The sequence below is a fragment of the Ictidomys tridecemlineatus genome, chromosome 3 (genome assembly GCF_052094955.1).
Source record: "Ictidomys tridecemlineatus isolate mIctTri1 chromosome 3, mIctTri1.hap1, whole genome shotgun sequence".
Classification (NCBI taxonomy): Eukaryota; Metazoa; Chordata; class Mammalia; order Rodentia; family Sciuridae; genus Ictidomys; species Ictidomys tridecemlineatus.
The window spans coordinates 157,494,827-157,516,238 of NC_135479.1; the positions used below are offsets into that span (position 1 = coordinate 157,494,827).

The 21,412-nt window shown below is 38.5% G+C and overlaps 1 protein-coding gene and 1 long non-coding RNA gene across 2 annotated transcripts in view; one reads left to right on the forward strand and one right to left on the reverse strand.

Moving 5' to 3' along the window:
* The window catches only part of Guca1c (guanylate cyclase activator 1C), a 29,093-nt gene extending 18,638 nt beyond the window's left edge, over positions 1-10,455 (forward strand). Inside the window, exons 3-4 of the mRNA XM_005335583.5 lie at positions 2,773-2,860; positions 9,870-10,455. Of these exons, the coding sequence (XP_005335640.4) occupies positions 2,773-2,860; positions 9,870-10,036 (255 nt within the window). The 3' untranslated portion in view covers positions 10,037-10,455. The remainder of the gene's footprint in view (positions 1-2,772; positions 2,861-9,869) is intronic.
* LOC144376418 (uncharacterized) overlaps positions 1-20,931 on the reverse strand; it is a 39,473-nt gene extending 18,542 nt beyond the window's left edge. Inside the window, exon 1 of the long non-coding RNA XR_013436892.1 lies at positions 20,740-20,931. This is a non-coding gene — a long non-coding RNA (uncharacterized LOC144376418). The remainder of the gene's footprint in view (positions 1-20,739) is intronic.
* Between the last annotated feature and the right edge of the window lie 481 nt (positions 20,932-21,412).

Genomic DNA, 21,412 nt, shown 5'->3' on the forward strand with positions numbered 1-21,412 from the left:
AAAAAAAAAAAAAAAAAGTACTGATGCACTTTGCAATTACACTCTCTAACCATAAAAATTCAGAAATTCTGCATTTATCTTTCATGTTGCACCACAAAATCAGGAATTTAAAGTATCCAATGGAGTCTAATCTCGCATAAATTTAAAAATATACTTTTAAATGAATATACCCTAGGTTATTCTAGAAACAATTAAGATGTAAACAAAGCATAAAAATCTTAGGGAACGCCACCAAAGGATTACTCAGAACAAATTTCCTGGAAATGTGATTGTCTGCATCAAGTAGCTAAAAATCACCCTGAATTTAGAGTCAGTATTACTTACTTTTCATCAGAAAAAGCAATCACAAAGAATAAAAAGAATAGGATAATAAAAATTTATAAGGGAAAATGCTTAAATAAATTAGTGTACCTGGAACATATACTTATTTAAAAAGTGGCCTAAGAACATTCTTTCTATCAGTAGCAACTGGAAAAAATAACAGGGGAAATAATAATAATATTGTATAACCTAAGTTTTCCCTACATACAATAAGGATGTTAAAGTGGAGTTCAGCCAGATGTCAAGAGAGTGGAGGAAGTACTGCACTAGAGCACATTTAGAATTTACAAAAGAGCTTCTTACATCTTAATCTTACTTCCAGGGCATGAAACAGTTGAGAGAAGGGTTTGTGAGAAGGAATTTTGAGAGGAGTTACCAAGTGGGACTCCTGAAGTCAGTAACAAGAGAAACCATTGAGATGCGGCTGCGCTGGGAAACAGGATGTCTCATCTTTGAGTCCTGCGTGAGAAGTCTGAAGATGCAGACCACGAGGGCAAAGGAGAGGGAAACAGTTTCAAATGGAATCATCTGCATTCATAGAATTTGTTGGAACAAAGAATGCCTGAATGTTTTCCGTAGAACCTGTGTAGATCTCTGGAAGAGGAGGCTGGCAGAGTTTTGTTAGATTCTGTCCAAATGGGCCACCAGGAGGAGTAAGGGAGACTCTGGAGACCAGAGGCAGAGTAAACCTAGAGCAGAGGCTCTCACCCAGGAGAATTCCCACCCAGAGGACAGTTAGCAATGTCTGGAGACATTTTGGTTCATGAGAGAGTCAGGGACAGGGTGTTGTTATTGCCATCTATTGGTTAGAGACCAGGGATGCTGCTAAACATTCGACAATGCACAGAACAAGCCCTCACAGGGAAGAATGATCTGTTCCAAAATGTCAGTGGTGTGGAGGTTGAGAAACTGCCCTGGAAAGGGATCGGCTGGAAACAAGATGCATGATTCATGTCTAGGGAATTGCAGAAGAAAGTCTCAATAACGAATGGGGGAGTATCTCAGAGAAAGAGCAAACTTAAAACACCGGATGGTTCCAGGCAGCACTGAAGCTAGCCAGCCATGATAGCACCTACCAAGTAACAATGCTCCTATTTCCCTTCTCTTCCTACTTCCTCCTGCTCAGAGACTGATTAGCAGAGGCGAAAGAGTAGAGATGCTAATGGAGAAGGACAAGAAGAAAGAAAACCCTGTCTCCTTGTCCATCCCCTACTCTGCTTCTCCTATGAGAAAAGGAAAAAAAAAAAAAACAGCAAGATGACAGCTCCTTCCAGAAATATCCCCTTGGGCCTTGTCAACCTCCCAATCAGTATTTCACTCTTGCTTAGGTTATCTGGAAATGAGTCATGGATGAGTCGAGATTTCACAATCCTTATTATAACTGTTATAATACTCTAGTATTGCTTCTAGAGGTGGGGATACTAGACACTTAGCCAAGTTTTCTAGGCTTTGGGGGGGTCTATGCCCTGAACACTGAGAAACCAAAGTTGTATTTAGCCAATTTGATACTACATGTATGTAATGGTCACTTTTAAGTTTTGTCCTGTGTTTAACTGTGAAGTCGGTGAGACCTGGACTCACGAAGGCCAAGGGTGGTGCTTTAGCATGGTTTATAATTATTAATTTTGAAATCAACATTAGTAGCGCTTGGAAAGCAGCAAGAGAGACCGTCATATTTAAGATGGTGACCTCTAAGTGAAATATGTCGCCAGCAAATTTTCTAAAGATTCCTTCCTGCTCAACCAAGATAGCTATGTCCAAATCTCCAGATGACTAATCCTCTTTTATTATGAATTTCTATGTCAAATCTGGGTCATTTAATTTAGTTGCCTTTAGGGAGGGGCTAAATCTTCCTTCTAGGAAGGCTGGAAAATGTCATTTGCTCTGGGTCTCCTGACAACTTTTATGATGAAAAGGTGCTGGTAGAACGTGAGAAAAATTCAGCATTCTCCTAAGGCATATATATCTATCTTTCCAGTCCATCATCCTTCAAAAGGCGCACAAAGACCCAGAATGCCAATGGCAGAAGCCGGAGAGGAAGCCCGACATACTGGCAGACTTCTGTTCATACACTTATGTTCATCAGTAAGATCCAAGTAAATCGATCCAAAATTGAGAACAATACCTCTTTTCAGAATTCTCATAAGTGTGACCACTACATTATTTTCTCCAAGGGTTTTTTTTACATCTTTTGAATGGATCCCTTTATGCTGGGTGAAATTTTAAAAAAAATCAGACTTTCTTCGGTTAATTTAATTTCCAAGCCCCATTACCTAGAACTGACATGCAATCTTTTATCTTTATTTATTTTAAGCAACTGAAACAGGTTGGATAGCAAAACTTACATTAACACATCCTCAAATCCTGTCACACTGGGGAAGAAATGTTACAAAAAAAGAATATATGTGCTTCCAGCAAAGTTGAATTCTCTGATTTAATGTCTTTTTGCAGGCTGTACAAGCCCTCAATGGCCAACATACTATGAGTCCTGAGGAATTCGTCAACTTGGTGCTTCAAAAGGCAGATGCAAACAATGATGGTAAGGGGGCTACTCTCCTCTGACCCATTTTTCTTACAAAATAGAAGATAGGGAATAGGGGTGTCATATAGAAAAAGCAGGAAACTCCTGAGAGAACCCCACTTGTGCCCTGGGTTTCATAACTTGGTGGGTCCAGTGTTCTCCCATCAGTACAATTCAACCAAGCAAATATTTGTTCACCATATTTGTATTCAATGTGTGCTGCTTGACACTTTGGGGTCTATAAAGAGGATAACAGAATGGACTTGGGATAATATGGGATGATTTGCCTTCTGTTTACTCCAGGTCATGCTTTATTAATTATTACCTCCCTAGTGGAGATGTTCCAAAAAAAATTTACAAATAAACTCATGATGTCCCACTGTAGGAAGCCTTCCTTTAACTAAAGTTTCTACAATCTGACTTTTTCCTTTCCTTTGACTATACTTTTCTGTTGGATTATCCATAGTTGTCTTCATATCTGCCTTTTCTGTCCTTTCACATTTATGCTCTTTCTGCTCATTTCTCCCATCTTCTCTTTCTTTCCTGAAATCTGCATTCCTCGTTAGCAGTGCCTTTCTTTTTAGAGGCAGGGGTAGAGAGAGAAGACAGACGTTCCAAGAGACCAGAGAATGCCTATCCTTAGTGGATTTGATCTCAGTAAACGGGTAGGTGAACATTTGACTTGAGATTGAGGCAGAAATCTAGGAATGGTTCTTGAAAATCAAAAAACTTGTCAGTGTGAAAATATAAAGCAATCAGAAAGAGAAAAAGAGGCATGAAGATTCCAGTCATGTTGTCATCCTTCCAAAGGAATCCTTCCATGGAATCAGCCTGCCCACTATAGGTCACTTCTTCCAGTGGACACAAGAGGGCAGTAGAGGCCAATGTTCCTAAGTTGACTGGCATTTGTATAGTCAAAGGTGGCGGCTCTGCGTGGCTGGTGAGGAGGCTGGGAAGAAGTTCAAAGAAAGCCACCACTGAGAAAGAATCTAGCGATGAGACATGAATAGAGTTATGAGAAAACAATTTGGAGTTACATCAATAGTAACAGTCTTGCTCTTCATCCAAGGGCCAAATTCTAGATCTGCCTCTCCCCAGTCTCAAGTCAGTATATTCTCTTAGAACATTGAGGTCAAAGAATAAAATAAGTCCTTGCATGTGAAAGCTTGCAAGAAATAGAGTCAGCCTACTCAGAGGAGATAAGGAGTCTGAGGGAGGCTGGAAACAGATCAGGGAAATGGAGAGAGGAGGGTTTGACAAGGCCAATGAAATCTTATTTGAAATTTGCAACCAAATTTGTTTGATGGAAGCCATCAAACAAGAGACACGCTGTCAGTTTTGTTCTATTTCATTTTAAATTTAATCTAAGAGGTGCTGCAGGATGGCAGAAATCAAGCCCAGAGGAAAAAGCTTTTCAGGCCAGGGCTAACAACATTGGTACAGAAGGATGAGTATTTGGAGGTACGCAGGACCTCGTGAATGTTTAAGACCTTTTACAGTGAATTTCTAAAAGACAAGGCAAGCAGATAGATAACATCCATGAGTACTGCTTCTGGTGCCTGGAGTCAGGGAATAGAAAAGCCACCTCCCTTGGAGAAGTAGGAGGACTTGGGTGTACAGGGGAAAAAAATGAACTTTCTAATAGTTGGAGGACACAGACAATGTGTTCCAGGCAGCAAAAGAAGGATGCAGGACCCTTTCTTTACTAACTAGAGTGATTCCACAGAGGCAAATGTAAGGAACCAATTCAGTGGGGAATGTGGTTAAAAGGGGTCTTGAAATAGAAAGAGCTGGGTCAAAATGAGATGTGAATCCAGAAGAGAGAAGCTGTGTTCAGGCTATAGCTGAGCTTACAGAAACGGGCTCTGCGAGCTGGAAGAATTTGTCAATGACAGAATAGAGCCAGTACAGTATGGTTTCTAGAATAATTTACAAAACTGTATACACTAATTGCTTTCTCTGACAGAAAGTTATATTTTAGGTAAAGAAAAAAAATACACATAAACAAACACATATAATTTAGAATAACAATGAGTTACTGATTCTTAGCAAATGCATATACAAAGTTAAAATTGATAAAATTTGCTGGGTTTTTTGTTTTGTTTTGTTTTTTTATACCAGGGATTAAACCCAGGGCACTTAACCATTGAGCTACATCCCTAGCCTTTTTTTATTTTTTATTTTAAGACAGTGTCTTGCTAAGTTATGCAAGGCCTCACTACATTGCTGAGGCTGACCTCAAAATTGCAATTCTCCTGCCTCAGCCTCTGGAATCACTGGGATTACAGGAATGTGCCACCGTGCCTGGCTAAAATTTGCTTTTATACGAAAAATTACCAAAGGCTTTTCCATCATCTCATCAAGACAGATGGAACATGTCATGTGTCAAGAAAAAGATGTTAAAAATTCTAGTGTTGGACAAAGCCCAGTATAACAGAGGACAAAAAAGAAAAAGTCATAAAAGTAAAAGGATTGGGCCAGTATTTGACAGAGAAGACAAACATAAAACATTTCATTCACATAAAAGGAGGAGTTATTACAAAGGAGACTCTTCACATTTGCATAATAAGTATATATACCTCAATATAAATTTTAATTGCTTATGCCATTATTATCAAAACATCAGTATTGGTAGAAATATAGATGTTCAGTTAAGTGTATCAGGGCATTATTGACTATATGCATACATATTTTTGATCTCTCAAAATAAAAGGCAAAGCACATCATTGGTATCTGGTCATCTAATGAATATTGAAGCCAAAGATAGAGATAATCATGCCGGGCCCAATGGCACATGCCTGTAATCCTAGCAATTTAGGAGGCTGAGGCAGGAGGGTCATGTTAGAGGTTAGTCTCAGCAATTTAGTGAGGCCCTCAGCAACTTAGTGAGACCCTGACTCAAATGAAGAATAAAAAGGGATGGAGATATGGCTTAGAGGTGAAGTGTCCCCAGGTTAAATCTCCAGTACCAAAAAAACCAAACAACAGAAAAGGATAAAGACAATCATAGTATACAAAGACATAACAACAACAACAACAAAACTTTCAAGAACATACATGAGAATCCCAATTTGATTGTAAATTGTTTGCAAAAAAAGTGATCAGCCTCCTCTCTCTCTTGATAGAAAAATGCAAAAGAATTAGGAAGTATTCTACATAAGTATCATAATAGTTAGTATGACAAAATTAAAAGACTAAGTAAAGAGTAATACAGGAATAATTCTAAAAAAAATGAAATGGTAGAAGCTTCATGAAATGGTAGAAGCTTCAAGAACAATTTCTTGTTTATTTGGATATTCCCTGCCCTGGTGCATATTAGGTAACTGCAAAGTGAATGTCTCATAAGAAGAAGACATCCAATGAAAATGAAAGAAGAAACAAACATATGGTGCTATCTGCAGAAAGAAAGACAATTAAAAAATATTTTGGAAATTAATGTATGTATGCCTATGCAAAATGTAACTCCTGATTAGCAGGATTTAATTGACCTATGGAAAGTGGAACTAAGGACCAGAGAAAAGCAAAAGGAGATTCTTTTTCACTACACCTTTCTGTAATGTTTGAATTTTTTTTACATGAGTCTATACTATTGTTTTAATTTAACAAATCAGTTTTATTTTTATGTTATGAACAAAAGCATCAAGAAGGGGAGCTAGAACAGAATCACTACCACAGGACATTGATGCTGAACATTCATATTATTATAAAAATGGAAACAGAAAACAACAAGTCAGGATAATTTTAGCAGGGATTCTACAGGTTTTGCTACCCAAACGATAACAGTCCACGTTCTCCCACTCTCTGGTCAAGAGTTAGTTATTCTTGGCATGATTGAAGGAAGGTTTGCAGATGTTGTTGCAGCATCAAGTGCAAAAAGTGCCTAGGAAAGTTTAACACAGAGCCAAATAGTACAGGAAAAAAGAGGACCTAAGAGGTTCATAATAAAGTGAAAAGGAGAGGCAGAGAGGGTGACCATGGAGCAGATATTTGAGATAAAAGAAAACAGAGACCAGAACATAAAAGGAGATATTCCACCGAGCGGCTGACCAGAAAGATCAGTGTCTTTGGGCTGGAACATTGTGAAAAGCCATCAGGATCCCACAGAACCCAGCTGGGAAACTGAGAACCCCCAGGAGACAAGATGGAACTGAGTTTCCCCACGGAGAAGAAATGGCAGCAGGTGGAACCTTCTACAAAAGGCTGCTAAATGGCTCAGGTGTCTGTCACCTTGTTGATGAACACAAAATTTATATCTCATTGAAACTCTTCACCTGTTTCCTCCCTGGAAAACCTGGTCATCCTCATCTCCACAATCACCCCCACCCCATCTTTGCTAATTTCTCAACCCCAGCCCAATTTTTCATGAAATCATGATAAAGAGGAATGAGAACTGAAACACAGTTTTCTTTCCACTAGACGATTTCTTTTAAAACCAAACTGACTTCTTCAGAGCAAAAATGCTAATGTGGGATATGCACAATCAATTTTGCCTTTTTATTTTATTTTATTTTATTTTGTGAGACAGTGATGTTTTCTTTTATTATAAAAGATTATTTAAGATGTTAGTGAAAAGAAATGAATGATCCAGAATAGCAACAAGATAACCAGATTGCAAAACTAGGACTAAATTAAAAATCTATGAGTAGCTGTCCGATTACTAATGATGCTGCTAAAATTGGATTGGGGGTGAGTGAGAGAGGAATACCTGTATTACTGAACTTTGAGTTTCCTAGTAGAACCTGTTTCTACCAACACAACAAATAGCCTAAATAATGTAAGTATCAGTTACACTATATATATAAAATTACAAAATATATATACATATAAAAATGTACAATTTCTAATTTATGTCCCACAAAAATTGAAACATATCTCTAAATATAAAACAAGATAATAAACCCTCAGTAGCCACCTTAGGTCCCCCTGAGTCCTGTGATCTCAGCTCAAACATCTCTTGCAGGCTTTGGCTCTTTGCTGGTAGATTCTTTGGTGGAAGCCGCTAGATATTCACAGGTGATCCTCTCTAGGGATCATCCTAGAAACCATCCTTTTAATTTGTTTGGGCATAAACCATAGTCAAATTCAAGAGGATTAGGAAGCAATGGAAAGAACAACAGATTAAAAAAGTAATTTGTCAGCATATGCTTTCTGAGCACCCAATGTTTATAGCCCTGAAGTGGGTTGCAGTGGTTATAACCATTTGGTAGTGGAATGGAAATGGTACTTAGGTCTTAATAAATGCTTGATGAATGAATGTTGAGTGCTAGAAGGAAAAATGGGAAAATTTCAAAAGAAGTAGTTTAGATATGGTAAACATTTTAAGCTACTGTAGGTAGCAGTTAATAAGCTGCAAAAGGGATTTATTTTTACTGTAATTGGTTAGGTAACACGGAAAAAAAGTGAATATGTAGAGTTCACAGGTGTTCTGAAGAAAAGGGAAAAGACAGCCATGAAGAATTCTGTCTTTCCCCATTTCCCGTCAGTAACTGCGGTTGCTTTTTGGCTGAGATGGCAACTCTCTCCCAGGACCTTCAGTCACAGCTGCTTCCTTCACCAGCAGTGATAACCAAGCTTAGTAACCCAGCAGTAGGAATAGATGCCAGCACCCCATCTCTGTTCCCACCTCTCTTTTGGCCACGATCCCCCACAAATTTGAATTGTTTGAGGTTGGAAATTTACCAGCCTTGGCTTCCGTTTTCAAAGGTGGTTATACTTTGCTTGCTTATTTATTTATTTTTAAATTTCTCTTTCTTTCTTTATTTTATTTTATTTATTTTTATTATTAGTTGTTCAAAACATTACAAAGCTCTTGACATATCATATTTCATACATTTGATTCAAGCAGATTATGAACTCCCATTTTTACCCCGTATACATATTGCAGATTCACATCCGTTCCACATCCACTTTTTTACATACTGCCATACTAGTGTCTGTTGTATTAGGTCCCTTGCCTCCATCATCAGCACGTACATGGAACTGGCCCACCACACCCTTACCTCTCTTGATTATTTGCAGTCTTCTCTACTTCACTTTGATTTATTCTGTGTTATATTTTCCCTGTGATACACAGGGGGTTCTCCTCACTGCTGTGAGCTGGGGTTCTGGGCAGACTCTGTCATGAATGCTTCGTCAGCTTGACTTCTGATGCAGTTCCTGCTGACTTTCTGTCTGGGGTGCCCTTTCTTTGGCTAAGAACTGCTTCCGACTTGTCCTTGGCTGATCTTTCACCTAGTTACAAACCCCATCAGGGACCATCTCCTTGAGATCAAGAACTACACCTGCACCCCTCATTTTGATCACAATTATAATTCCAATCCAAATGATTTGTGTCAATATGGAATCCCCTGCCCCCCCCAAAATGTTAACAAGTTATCTCATGGATAAGGCTATTGAAAACGTACGGTAGCCAGGACCCAGGAGGATAAGGCGGTGGATTTACAGCACTGCCTGGCCAGCACAGGCAAAGGCTTCGGTCAAAGTGATACAACTGGGCATCAAAAAAAAAAAAAAAAAAAAAACAGAAAAGAAGAAGAGAACTATTGATCAATAATAATATATGGAAAAATTAATGTTTCTACTTCCTCACAGCTTTGAGCAGTCCCTGAAATTATTTCTCAGAAGCACATTGAAAACAGCCTGTTGAACTGTCATCCCCTCCTGACCCTACAAGTCTACAACTTGTCAAGCTCTTATGAGTTGGTCATGTATTCAGGATTCAAGGTCAATTAACCAATATTGTGTAGAGATGCAAAAACATGTGTGCCTTTATTCCATCAGGTACATTTCCTGATATTCTCATATAAAACTAAAAGTATATTGTATTCATCATCTTTAGTTTCACTGGCAATCCCATCATTGAATGCTTTTTTCATATAGAGATCTTAAAGAACTTACAGTCTCGTAGAGGTGAAAGGACACCAAAAGAAGAATATCAATAAATATCAACCATGGTGAATGTATTGCTATGTGCCAATGAGTGGTACGGACAAAGCCTCTTGTTAATTGTTCATTTGTTATTTTCCAGGGGAATTGACTTTAGAAGAATTTATCAATGGCATGGAAAAAGATCGGGATCTCCTGGAGATTGTTTCCAAGAGCTTTGACCTTTCCAATGTGCTGAAAATAATCTGCAATGGGAAGCAGCCAGACGCTGGAGAGACTCCTCCAAACACCCTGACAGGGCTGGTCTAGGGAAGGTGAAAATGAAGTCGCTGTGAGAATCCCTTGCCAGAGTTTAGTGAGCACGAAACTTCCAGTAGAGAAAAAATGAAATCTTCCCTATGTGCATACTGTTGGTTTCAGTCTTTATTATAATTCATATAGGCTTATGAATATAGTATTATTTTAAGCCAGTAGAAACTTCCATGAAGATCCTAACCAGTTGCATTGTTGATATTCTGTTTGTACATTAACGCCCTCTCTGCAGATTCCAAGATGATGATTAAACTGAAGAATTGTCTCCACACCTTTCAGTTCAGAATAGAGCTTGCATGTATGCCCTTGCACACTTAAAATTAATCTGTATCTTGAAATAGATCTGCATTGTCTGGGAAGTATCCCCACATTTTAGCATCCTAAGATTAAACATGCATTTGGCAAATGTGTTCACTGCCTCTTGGCTCTGGTTGTATTTGTATATTATAAATGACTGAGTTCTGGTCTATTTGAGAATTTTTTTTCTGCACTATTTCTCATTCCTTACTCTGAATGCTGTCTTGAATTAGTAATTAATGTTTTGCTCCAAAGCAAAAGTCTTAAGCTATGCAAGAAAAGCAGAAAACTTCAGGCCGGGCAGTGAGAAAGTTTCCATCTGATTTGTTATAAATCTGGATCCAGTTGTGCATGAAAATGTGATGTATCATCTGTAATTATTATGCCAGTTGGTGGTTTGATCAGAACAGCAGACAGCCTGGCTATGCAACAACAAGCACTTGACATTTGAAACGGTCCTGACATTATAGCTCTGACATTTCATTTTTTATATCCTTTCCAAAAAATGAAATGATGAATGGGATTTCTTGATGGGTTAGAACTTTTTAAGTTTTGGGTTCTATATCACAGGCCCATTAGTGTGTCTGTCAATGGATGGCTTTATCGTGGAAACATACTGGAGGTTTCCAAGACCAGATGTGAACCATCTTCGTGTCAAAAAGCTTCCTACTTATGCTTTCATATTCAAATCTGGGTATAAAAACACACAACTGGAAAACTATAAGGGCAGAGTTGGACTGTCCCTGCCTCCCTCATAGTTATGAATGTGGATAAAGGTACAGATGGAGGTAGATGAGGAATAATTGTCAGTAAAATTGAAGTATTAGTGGACCCAGAGAAGAAACCATAGACCAATGTACAGATAAAGATGTCGTTGGAAGTAGAGAGATATCCTGGATAATTTTCCAAACGATTTTGAAAAGATTCACCAAGAGGTATGCAATATAAGATAAAATATGTTGAAATAAATGACATACGTTGTCATTTATAAAAATAAAATATGTTGAAATAAAATGACAGCAGATAAAATAAAGTGAGGGCAGTCATCATAGTCATAATACCATAAAGATCTACTGTTTTGTTAAAGTTGAGCTACCCATTGGATTCTGAACTTCTTAGCTGTGAAAGGGAAAAGGGAAACAGCATTTTAACAGCCAGAATATCCGAAAGTAAACAGTTCCACGGTTATTGCATCATCAGATGGTACAATGTTTTAAACTGTACAGTACTCCATGTATTCTAAAGATTTGCAAATACAAGGTGCTAGAATAATGCAAAAGATATTTCATTTTCTTCGTGGCTTAATCTTTCTCAGGGTGTCTAATCCTTCTTAGGAGAAAGGCAGATGTTTTAAAGCAGCTGCTGCCCCTGCCCCAGCTGACCCCATCTTGGTTTGCCTGAGCATTCTCAGCCAGTTCTCCCTTCCCTGGCTTGCCAATTTTCACTACTGAGGGAAGTATTCTCACCCCAGGCATTGTATCCATGGGCCCCCCTATCTCAGTAGACTGCCTTTGGGACCTTATCATCCTCCTCTTCACCCATCTTTCATGGACACTCAGGGCCCTGATATTCCTCTACCCTAGGAGATGATGCCCACTCCACATACCCCACTCAGAGAAAGGAGCATCGGATGATGGGAGAGCAGAAGGAGGGAAGTCAGACACAGGCAGCGAGCTGGAATCCAAAGAGAAAGACTTGTGCATCAGAAAAACCTGGGTCTGAATCGAGTTCCTGCATCTACTGGGTAACTGTGGGACATGACATGACTTCCTTGAGTCACCAGAAATAAAGTGAGGACAGAAGCAACCTTACCCAGCTATCAGGATTAAGTGAGCCTACTTGGTGCAATTCCAGAAGAAGTCTGAAGAGCATGTAGAAAATGAGGGTGGGCTCCCTACCTCAAACAGTCAGCCGGAGCCCAGCCTCAGTCAGGATCTAGTCAGGGAAGCAGAAATATTAACAGAGAGAATTTAATACAAGGAATTGATACCAAGGACATTGGAGGACTGAGAAAGTAAAGAGAGGACACTGAAGTAACATAGAACTATTGACGGCAGAAAGCAACCACCATCCTAGGCTGAGGGAGCACTGGGAAGAGGTTAGGGGATTTCAGGACAGTTTTGAAAGAGGAGCTGGGAACCAGTTTTCTGTGGAAGGGAGACAGGGTGCCTCAGAGGAAGTGAGAAAAAATTGACATTGACTGTCCCTGCAGGATGGGGCTATTGCTGAGGCACAGAAGACAGGAAAAACTCCTCCCTCTCTCCTCTAGCCTAGAAGACTCACGTATCCACTACAAACTGGCCTGACAAGGAAACAGCAGGAAAAGGAGTTCAATTAGTAGGGCCCTGGTCCAGCACCACAGGACCACTCCTGAGCTGGGAACTAGGAGTTTATTACTTGAGTACCAGCACAGATGGAACAGGTGGGGTGAGCCAACAGACCCTTAGGGACACACTCACCATCCATAGGTACAAATTTAGAGCATCCAAGTTTGCCTTTATCATTGGCCGTCTTCTCACTTTATCCTGTGAACCCTGTAGTTCTCATCTGGCTTCCCCAGGCTCCAGTCACTCTGTTGCCTGGGACCTAAATCCACTAGCTCAGTACATTATCCCCCTTGGAATCCTCAATGGTTTGTGAGGCTTACTCAAATTTGGGTCCACATTTTCCCCGGATGATGCCCCTTGCATTTCTCAGCTCTTTATGCAAGATACCTAAAGCTCACTCCAGGTCTTCCTCTTCTCACACTGATTCCCAGGGTTCCCGGAGGAGAGGTGAAGGTCTCACTTTCCTTTCCAAAGAGCAGCTATTTCCTGTATGTTTGGAGGGCAGGCAGGAAACTGTGTTATGGAGTAGGGAGAATGGGAAATCCTAGTTGTTTATCAAAATAAAGCAAATCACAAAATTGCATGTATTCCATGATTTTCCTAAGGGTGTTCCTAAAGAGGTAAATCTGAAATTCAGGAGGCTAAAAACTTTGGTTGGTCCATGCTTAGCTGACATGGGAACAAAAAGGGAAGACTGGGGAAAAACAAAAGCTGTGTTATTTCTCTCAAATGTCCATCCCTTAAGTTCATATGTCCCAAGTCACACTCCTTCTCCAGGATTCCCTCTGCAATTTAATCATGAGGCTGAGTCCAAAGACAGTGTCCCAATCTACATGTGAAGCCATACATGAGCCAGATATTTTTAAATACATTTCTTCCTTTAGATGATAAGCTTTAAGCAGAGCCTACAACCCACCAACTACATTTGCATTTTAGTGTTATTTAATTAAAACTCTATGAGTTTTCTGCCATATGGTTATACAGAAACATTTTCAACTAAGAGATTCCATGACAAGTGGGCTGGTGTGTGAAGACCTTCAACAATCTTAATTTCTGAGCCTCTTTTTACCAAAGTGGCCCAACCAGAAACATGATACCAACTACAGAAAATCCAGATCCAATGTATTTCCCTTTCTTTCTCCTACAATTCCTTGACACTTTAAAGGGGAAAAAATACTATTTTTAAAAGATAGAAAGATGAAGGGGGGAGATTCTAAAGGGTTAATAATTTTTGCCTTATAAAAATGACTTCCTTGGGGGAAAAGAAGGCTAAAGTTGCGTTACTAAATTCTCTGTATAAAGATGTACCAGGAAGTTTATGGCCTGATTCTTTGGACCAAAATATGGAGAAAGGCGGGAAGAGGGAATGGTCCAGGATGAGGACAAGAGGTCATCTGTTTTCTCTTCCCCAAATCAGTGGCTGACGAGCTCCTTAACTAAGTCTTGGTTCTTTCTGGCACCAACAAAAAAACTTCCATCTAAATAGGTATCTGTCAAAAGCAGAAAGGTGGATTGAGACTGGATTAAGTGGGGTAAATGTTTTCTTCTTTTTTTCCAAAATGCATTGGCATAAAAATAATTGAGGAAGTAAATGAGAAAATACGCTTCACTTAAAATTGAATTGATGGCTGAGAGGCAAATGAAAATATTTTAAAAGCAGGGTTAATGCATTAAAGAAACAAAATGAGCACTAGAGAGAGGCTGCTTGCCTGACTTCCCTCTCCCCGCACTTAAATTAGAATAACCTTTAAAAATGAAAATGAAATATAGGGAAATCCTGACATTTAAAACTAAAACTAGGGTCTTATGCTTGCTGGAGAAATCTAAATTATTAAAACTGAGTGGACAGGGAGTACTCAGAGTTTGTTTCTGGGGACAGCTAGCTATAGGTAGGCAAAATTGGATGTTCAGATTAAACCCAGAGAATACCAAGTTTGACCAGTTGGGTGACTGATGACATTGAGAAGCACAAAGGAGGGCAGAATTGCTTGGTGGAAAGAGCTCTGGACTAAGCATCAACTCTGCACTCTAGCGACCTTTAGCCCCTGAGTCTTGGTCTTCTCTGCTCTGAAGTCACAGGACCAGTTTCCAAGGTCCCTGCCCTCTCTCACACCTATGATTCCAGGAGATGCTTACAATGCAGGGAATGATGCCTCAGTACTTCAAAAAGATTACTTACTTAGAAACAAAATTGAAGAAAAGACTGTACATATTTCACTCAAATTGCAAGCCCAGACTTAAAAACAAAACCTCTTATGGCTAAAAACTCTACTACCTGTGAGTTCTGTCTCAAGTTGCTAGTTTTTATCCCTACACCTAATTCATGAGTTCTTCTCCATCATGCATGCAAGAGTAGATGAGGGAAAAACTATCTACATAGAAGTTACCTGGAAATATTTTGCAAAATAAAAAAAAGTAAGTATATCCCTGGTATTCCTGGTGATTCTTCTTCTTCTTTTTTCTTTTCTTTTCTTTTTTTTTTTTTACAAATTCATATCTTTTTTTAAACTGGTTGTTCAAAACATTACAAAGCTCATGATATATCATCTTTCATACATTTGACTCAATTGGGTTATGAACTCCCATTTTTACCCCAAATACAAATTGCAGAATCACATCGGTTACACACTCACATTTTTACATAATGGCTTATTAGTGACTGTTGTATTCTGCTACCTTTCCTATCCCCTACTATCCCTGTTCCCTTCCCCTCCCATCTTTCCTCTCTACCTCATCTGCTGCTGTTCAATTCTCTTCCTTGTTTTTCCCCCCTTTCCCCTCACAACCTCTTCTATGTAATTTTGTGTAACATTGAGGGTCTCCTACCATTTCCATATGCTTTCCATTCTCTCTCCTTTTCTCTGCCCCCACTCTAATGCACAATCAATTATGGAAATCATACTGGCTCACATGTCTCTATAAGAGCCCATCCCTGCAGTTTTCATGCAAAAGGTTAGATGCCATCCACACTCTATCTCCTAGCATCATCTTTACAGTACTTGAGGACCATGGGTCATGAATATTTCCTTTGTTAAGATACACCAAAAAAAAAGTCACAGACTAACATACCTCCATCACTCACTAAATGGATGACCCTGGATGAGTCATTTTTCCTCATAAGCCAGAGAATTCCCTCTGATAAAATTAGGTTAAAAATACCTGGTGGAGTTTTTATGAGGATGACATATGTAGGCATTTAGCACAAGGCGTGGCCATCATTATGGCTTAATGCATGCTTGTCTCTACAAATTTTAGAATTTTTAATGCCTCAGGTACATGAAGCCAAGGATACTTCTAAGGGGAGTATTTCCTTATCTTGCCAAGAGGTTGGCCATAGACTTGTACCAGATACACTGATCTCTTGGTTCTTGAATCACATTAACTAATTAAATTAAATCACAAATTAATTAATTAACTAATTAATTTTAGTACTAGAGATATAACCCAGTGGTGCTTTACCAATGAACTACATCCACAGTCTTTTTTATTTTATTTTTTATTTTGAGGCAGGGTCTTGCTGAGTTTCTAAGGCCAGCTTCAAATTTGAGATTATCCTGCCTCAGCCTCCCTACCTGCTGGGGTTACAGGTGTACAACACTGCCCTCTATTTGAGTCACAATTAAGGGGCCCTTCCACTGAGGACTGAGCATACAACAATCTATAAACAATCTATAAACTATTATCTCTAGATGAACAATACTTTTCAAATGCCAGCAAGTCCTTTTGGCTCTGAAACTGATAGTTATATAGGTATTAAAGAGTTTCCCTATGCTCTTAAAATGACAATGAGCCCTCACCTGTTTTCAGGGGGAAAATATCTTACAATTAGCATATTTGGCCTCTACTCACACCACTCCTTCTGAGCACAAATTTTCACATTTATGTATCATTTTATACTTTTAAGGAGTATTTAGAGACACATAATATCAAAACTGATAGTCATTCATTAAGATAACATTTGCTTATATGTGGCTATTATACCATCATATAATATACATTATTTAGATCACTACATATGAAAAAATAATGAAAATAAATCCAGAACTTCACCCCTTTCTGTGCCAAGCTAACACCTCTCCTACCACCAGCCAGCTCTAGGCTGCCATTATCTCTCACCTGGATTTTTACAGCAAGGTCCTGGCTAGTTTCCCTGTTCCAACTTTGTCCCTCCATACTTTATTCTCACTAGAGCAGCCAGAGTGGTCCAATTAAAGCAAAGGAAGCTCATGTCATTCACCACCCTAATAGGGTCCTATTCACATTCAAGATAAATGTAGTCGTCCTTGAAGTGACCTTTACAGCTACACACCATCTGCCTCTCTCTCTTCTCACCTTTTTAACCTCCGCTGCTGCAACTCTTGACCCCTTCACTTCTCTTCAGCCACAGTAACCACTTTTCTTTCCCTAAAACACTCTGGGCAGCGCTGTTGCTATTCTCTCTGCCTGGGATGTTTCTCTCCAGATAGCAACGTGGCTTTGTCTCTCCCCTCCTTCAAGCCAAGTTTCCTAAGTTGCCAACTTTCTCTCTCAGTGAAGCCTTCTCTTCTCAGTGGCCATGGATTTAAAATCACACTTTTTATCAAATGCCTTTTCTGCACCTAAAGCCACCATCGTGTAGGTTTTGCTTTTATTCTGTTGATATGCTTTCCCTTCACTATAAAATTTCCAAAAAAAAAAATGATACAGAAGGTAAATATTCCCACAGAATCAAGGCCTTTTGTAACATTAGAATGAATGAGGAGGGAAGGGAGAGAGAAGGGAAATTGCATGGAAATGGAAGGAGACTCTCATTGTCATACAAAATTACATATAAGAGGAAGTGAGGGGAAAGGGAAAAAAACGAGAGAAATGAGTTAAGATAGATGGGGTAGAGAGGGGGAAAGGGAGGGGAGGGGAGGGGGGATAGGAAGAGGATAGGAAAGGCAGCAGAATACAACAGACACTAGTATGGCAGTATGTAAAACATGGATATGTAATCGATGTGATTCTGCAATCTGTATACGGGGTAAAAATGGCAGTTCATAACCCACTTGAATCAAATGTATGAAATATGATATGTCAAGAGCTTTGTAATGTTTTGAACAACTAATAATAATAAAAAAAGCAACTTACAAAAAAAAAAAAGAATGAATGAGGAAAAGCCTAGAGCTTTCTTTGGAAGATTTGGAGCAAGACAAATTTTCCAACTTTCACCACTTTTATTTAACATAGTGCTGGAACTCCCAGCCAGACCAATTAGGCAAGAGAAAGAAAGAAAACCATCCAAATCGGAAAAAAAAAGGAAGTCAATTTTTCACTGTTTGCAGATGACATGATCTTATATATATACCCCCCAAAGACTCCACCAAACACTATTTGAACTGATATATGAATTCAGCAAAGTTACAGGACAAAAGGAGATACACAAATGGCTCACAGATACACACAAAAAAGCTCATCATCACCAGTCACAGGAAATGCACATCCAAACCACAACGAGATATCTCAGACCTCTAAGAATGGCTACCATGAAAATAAACTAGAGATAGCAAGTGCCGATAAGGATATGGAGAAAAGGGAACACTTGCACACTCTTGGTGGGAAGGTAAATTAAAATGACCTTTCTAGAAAACAGCATGGAGTTTTCTCAAAAAAATTAAAAATAGAACTATCCTAAGATCCACCCATCCCACTACTGGGTATATATACAAAGGGAATGAAATCAGTATGTTAAAGAGCCATCTGCTCTCCCATGTTCATTGCAATACTGTTTGCAATAGACAAAAAATCAAAACAACCAAAGTGTCTAGAAATGGATGAATAGATAAAGAAAATACAGTACATCTACACTGAGGAACACTATTCAGTCCTTTAAAGTAATGAAAGTTCTGTCATCTGCAACAACATGGATGGAAGAAGAGATCATTACGTTAAGTGAAATTTGAGTGAAATCATACGTGGAATCTAAAATATATTGATCTTACAGAAAATGAAAGTAGAATGGTGGTTACCAGAAGCTGGGGAGAGGAGAGGGAAGGAGGCTTAAGGGAAGGTTGATGGATGCAGTAGACAATATTAAGATTCAGAAGCTCTGCCATAGGGTGACTGTAGATGACAATAAGCACTACAAGAAAGAATTCTCCAGTTTTTGCCTTAAAGAAATAATAAATGTTTAAGGAGCGAGGTATGTTTACACTGTACTGATTTAAACATCACATGATTTATGCATGTATCAAAACATCACATGATACCCATTAATATAATCTTTATGTTTTTATATACCAGAAAATAATATTAATTTAAATTAAGAAGAAATAAATAATACAAAATGGCAAATGTCTCCTTCTTCCACCCCCACATTCCCCATGCCCCTTCCTTACTTAAACAATTCAAAGGTCCTTATAACCTTTTGATCTACTATATCATTTCTTATTTTGTTTACTTGTTGTTTTGCACAACTGGAATACAGAGTCTATAAGGTAGACTTTTAGTTTATTGACATATTTCCAGCACTCAGGATAAAGTCTGGTACATAGTAGGCACTCAACAAATACATTGAAAGAGAAAATACAAAGCTTGCAAATGATCACATGCCTTCACAGTAGCAGAGCTCACAGGGTCTTCTGATTCTATTTGCAGATTCTTAATTCCATGCCATGTGTCCCTGCCTTATGTCATCAAAGTCAGGATTCGAAAATAATTTTTCCTATTATCCTTCAAATTAATTTCATGGGACCTCATATAATCTAACTGATGCCAGTGTTTTAAAAATGCTTTTTAAAATTGGCTTTTAGGAAGATTCTTGATCACATAAGAAATCACAATATTTTCACATTATCACCCCAGCTGTTAATGATGCTACTTTGGAGAAGTTCATTCTATTACCAAAATGACCTTTATTTATCTGTTTTCTGGTCACCTGACTTGACTACATATGATTTCTGATCCTTTCCGGAATTCACAATACATTCTCAAAAAATAGAAATGATGTGCCACTATTTAGAGCAAATAGTTCTCTACACGGGAACAGATTCTTACAATACTTAATACAAAACTATTGCATCAAAAATTAAAAGATAATTAATGGAATCTACTTGTACACCTGTGGCAAAGAGCAATGCATTTAAATATAAAAGCTCAAGTTTACAAGATTCCAAAGATATGGAAATTATCAGGCTAAAACATGTTCAAGGAAGAAAAGTAAACTGGTTAATAAACAGGAAAAAAAAACCTTAGAAGGTCACAGGTGTAGAGAAAATAGCAATGGAAACTAAAATAAAACAGAAACAACTTCACATGTCAAATTTAAAATTTTTTAAGATCAATCACAAGATGGCAACATCAGGGGGAAGTGGAGTGACGAATATAAAGTATTCTTTGTATTCATTTTTCAACTTTTCTGAAATTGTTTCAAAACCTTAAATGAAAGAATAGATGCTCTGTTTAGTGTCGTGCATCTGTGTATCTATCCCTGCATCAATACTGTGTTCTTTTAATTAGTAGTATTACAGTGTCTTAATATCTAATATGGGCTTTTTTCTTCTTTGTGATTATCTTGACTATTCATGACCCTTGGTATTTTTATATAAAATAAAAAATCAGTTTGTCAATTTCCACAAAATCTCTGCTGGGATTTCTACTAGAATAACATAGATTTATCGGTCATCCTGAAAAGAACAGTGAAAGGTGCTGTAACAACAACAACAAAAAATACTGTTTCTTCCTTTGTTAATGCTCCACATAGGCTGCTCCCCCTACCCACATACCCAGTAAAGCTGGACCTGACCAGAGCTTGGAGCCCTCCAATTTATTGTCTAGTCTGATGGGTGTGCAGTCTATTTTTCTATTAGGAATGTTCCTTTTTCTGATAAAATTTCAATCTGATATGAAATGTAAAAATAAAGCTCACATTTCCTGACTTCTAAACTAAGTCCTTTTTTCACAGGTATGTGTATCCTGGTTTAGAATAAATTGATGACTCGGCTTATACCAGCTTAGGAGTGGAGAATAAGAATGAATTCCTATACAGTGGTCAAAAGCAGAAACATAGATCAAAATGGCTTAAGGAGAAAGGAAAAATCGACTCACATAACTTACACATCTAGACAGCAGGTAACAGGGGCTCAAAGGATGACATTACCAGCTCTCTGGATCTCTCATTTTTGCTTATCTCTCTGTATGTTGCCTTATTCTCATCAAAGTTCTCTGTAGGCACACGAATCTAATCCAATTCTCCATTTCAAAGGAAGAGACTCTTGCCTCATCTCTACATGTATCCAAACTAGGGGAAGACTGATTGGGTTGTTGTCTCCATCTGTCACTGTGGCCAAGAGATTGGAGGGTGTAGCTGGCTTTGCTCACACAACCACCCTCTTTGACTTGGTGTTTATGGGGTTGGGGGATAGATCGTGGAAGGAGCCATTGTCAGCCTCTCCTGAATTTCTACTTCCTGAAGAAAGGTGGGAGAAAGCTGGACAGACAAGAGAACACCTTATGTCACTAGTAAAGGGCTCATTCAAGGTATAGGGCTCATTTCACATCACCTGTGGTAGTTATCAACTGACCTTTAGGGAAAAGAATGATAAAGCAATGCAAAACATCTTTTATTAAATACTGTAGGAACAAAAACCCATGGAACTTATGCAAATTTTAAGCATTCTCTGAAAAAAAAAGTTTTAAAAATGTAAACATAGCCTAAAATACTATAGAGATCCTTTTCTATTTAGAACACCCTCCCCCCAGCTTTACTGAAGTATAATTGACAAGAAAA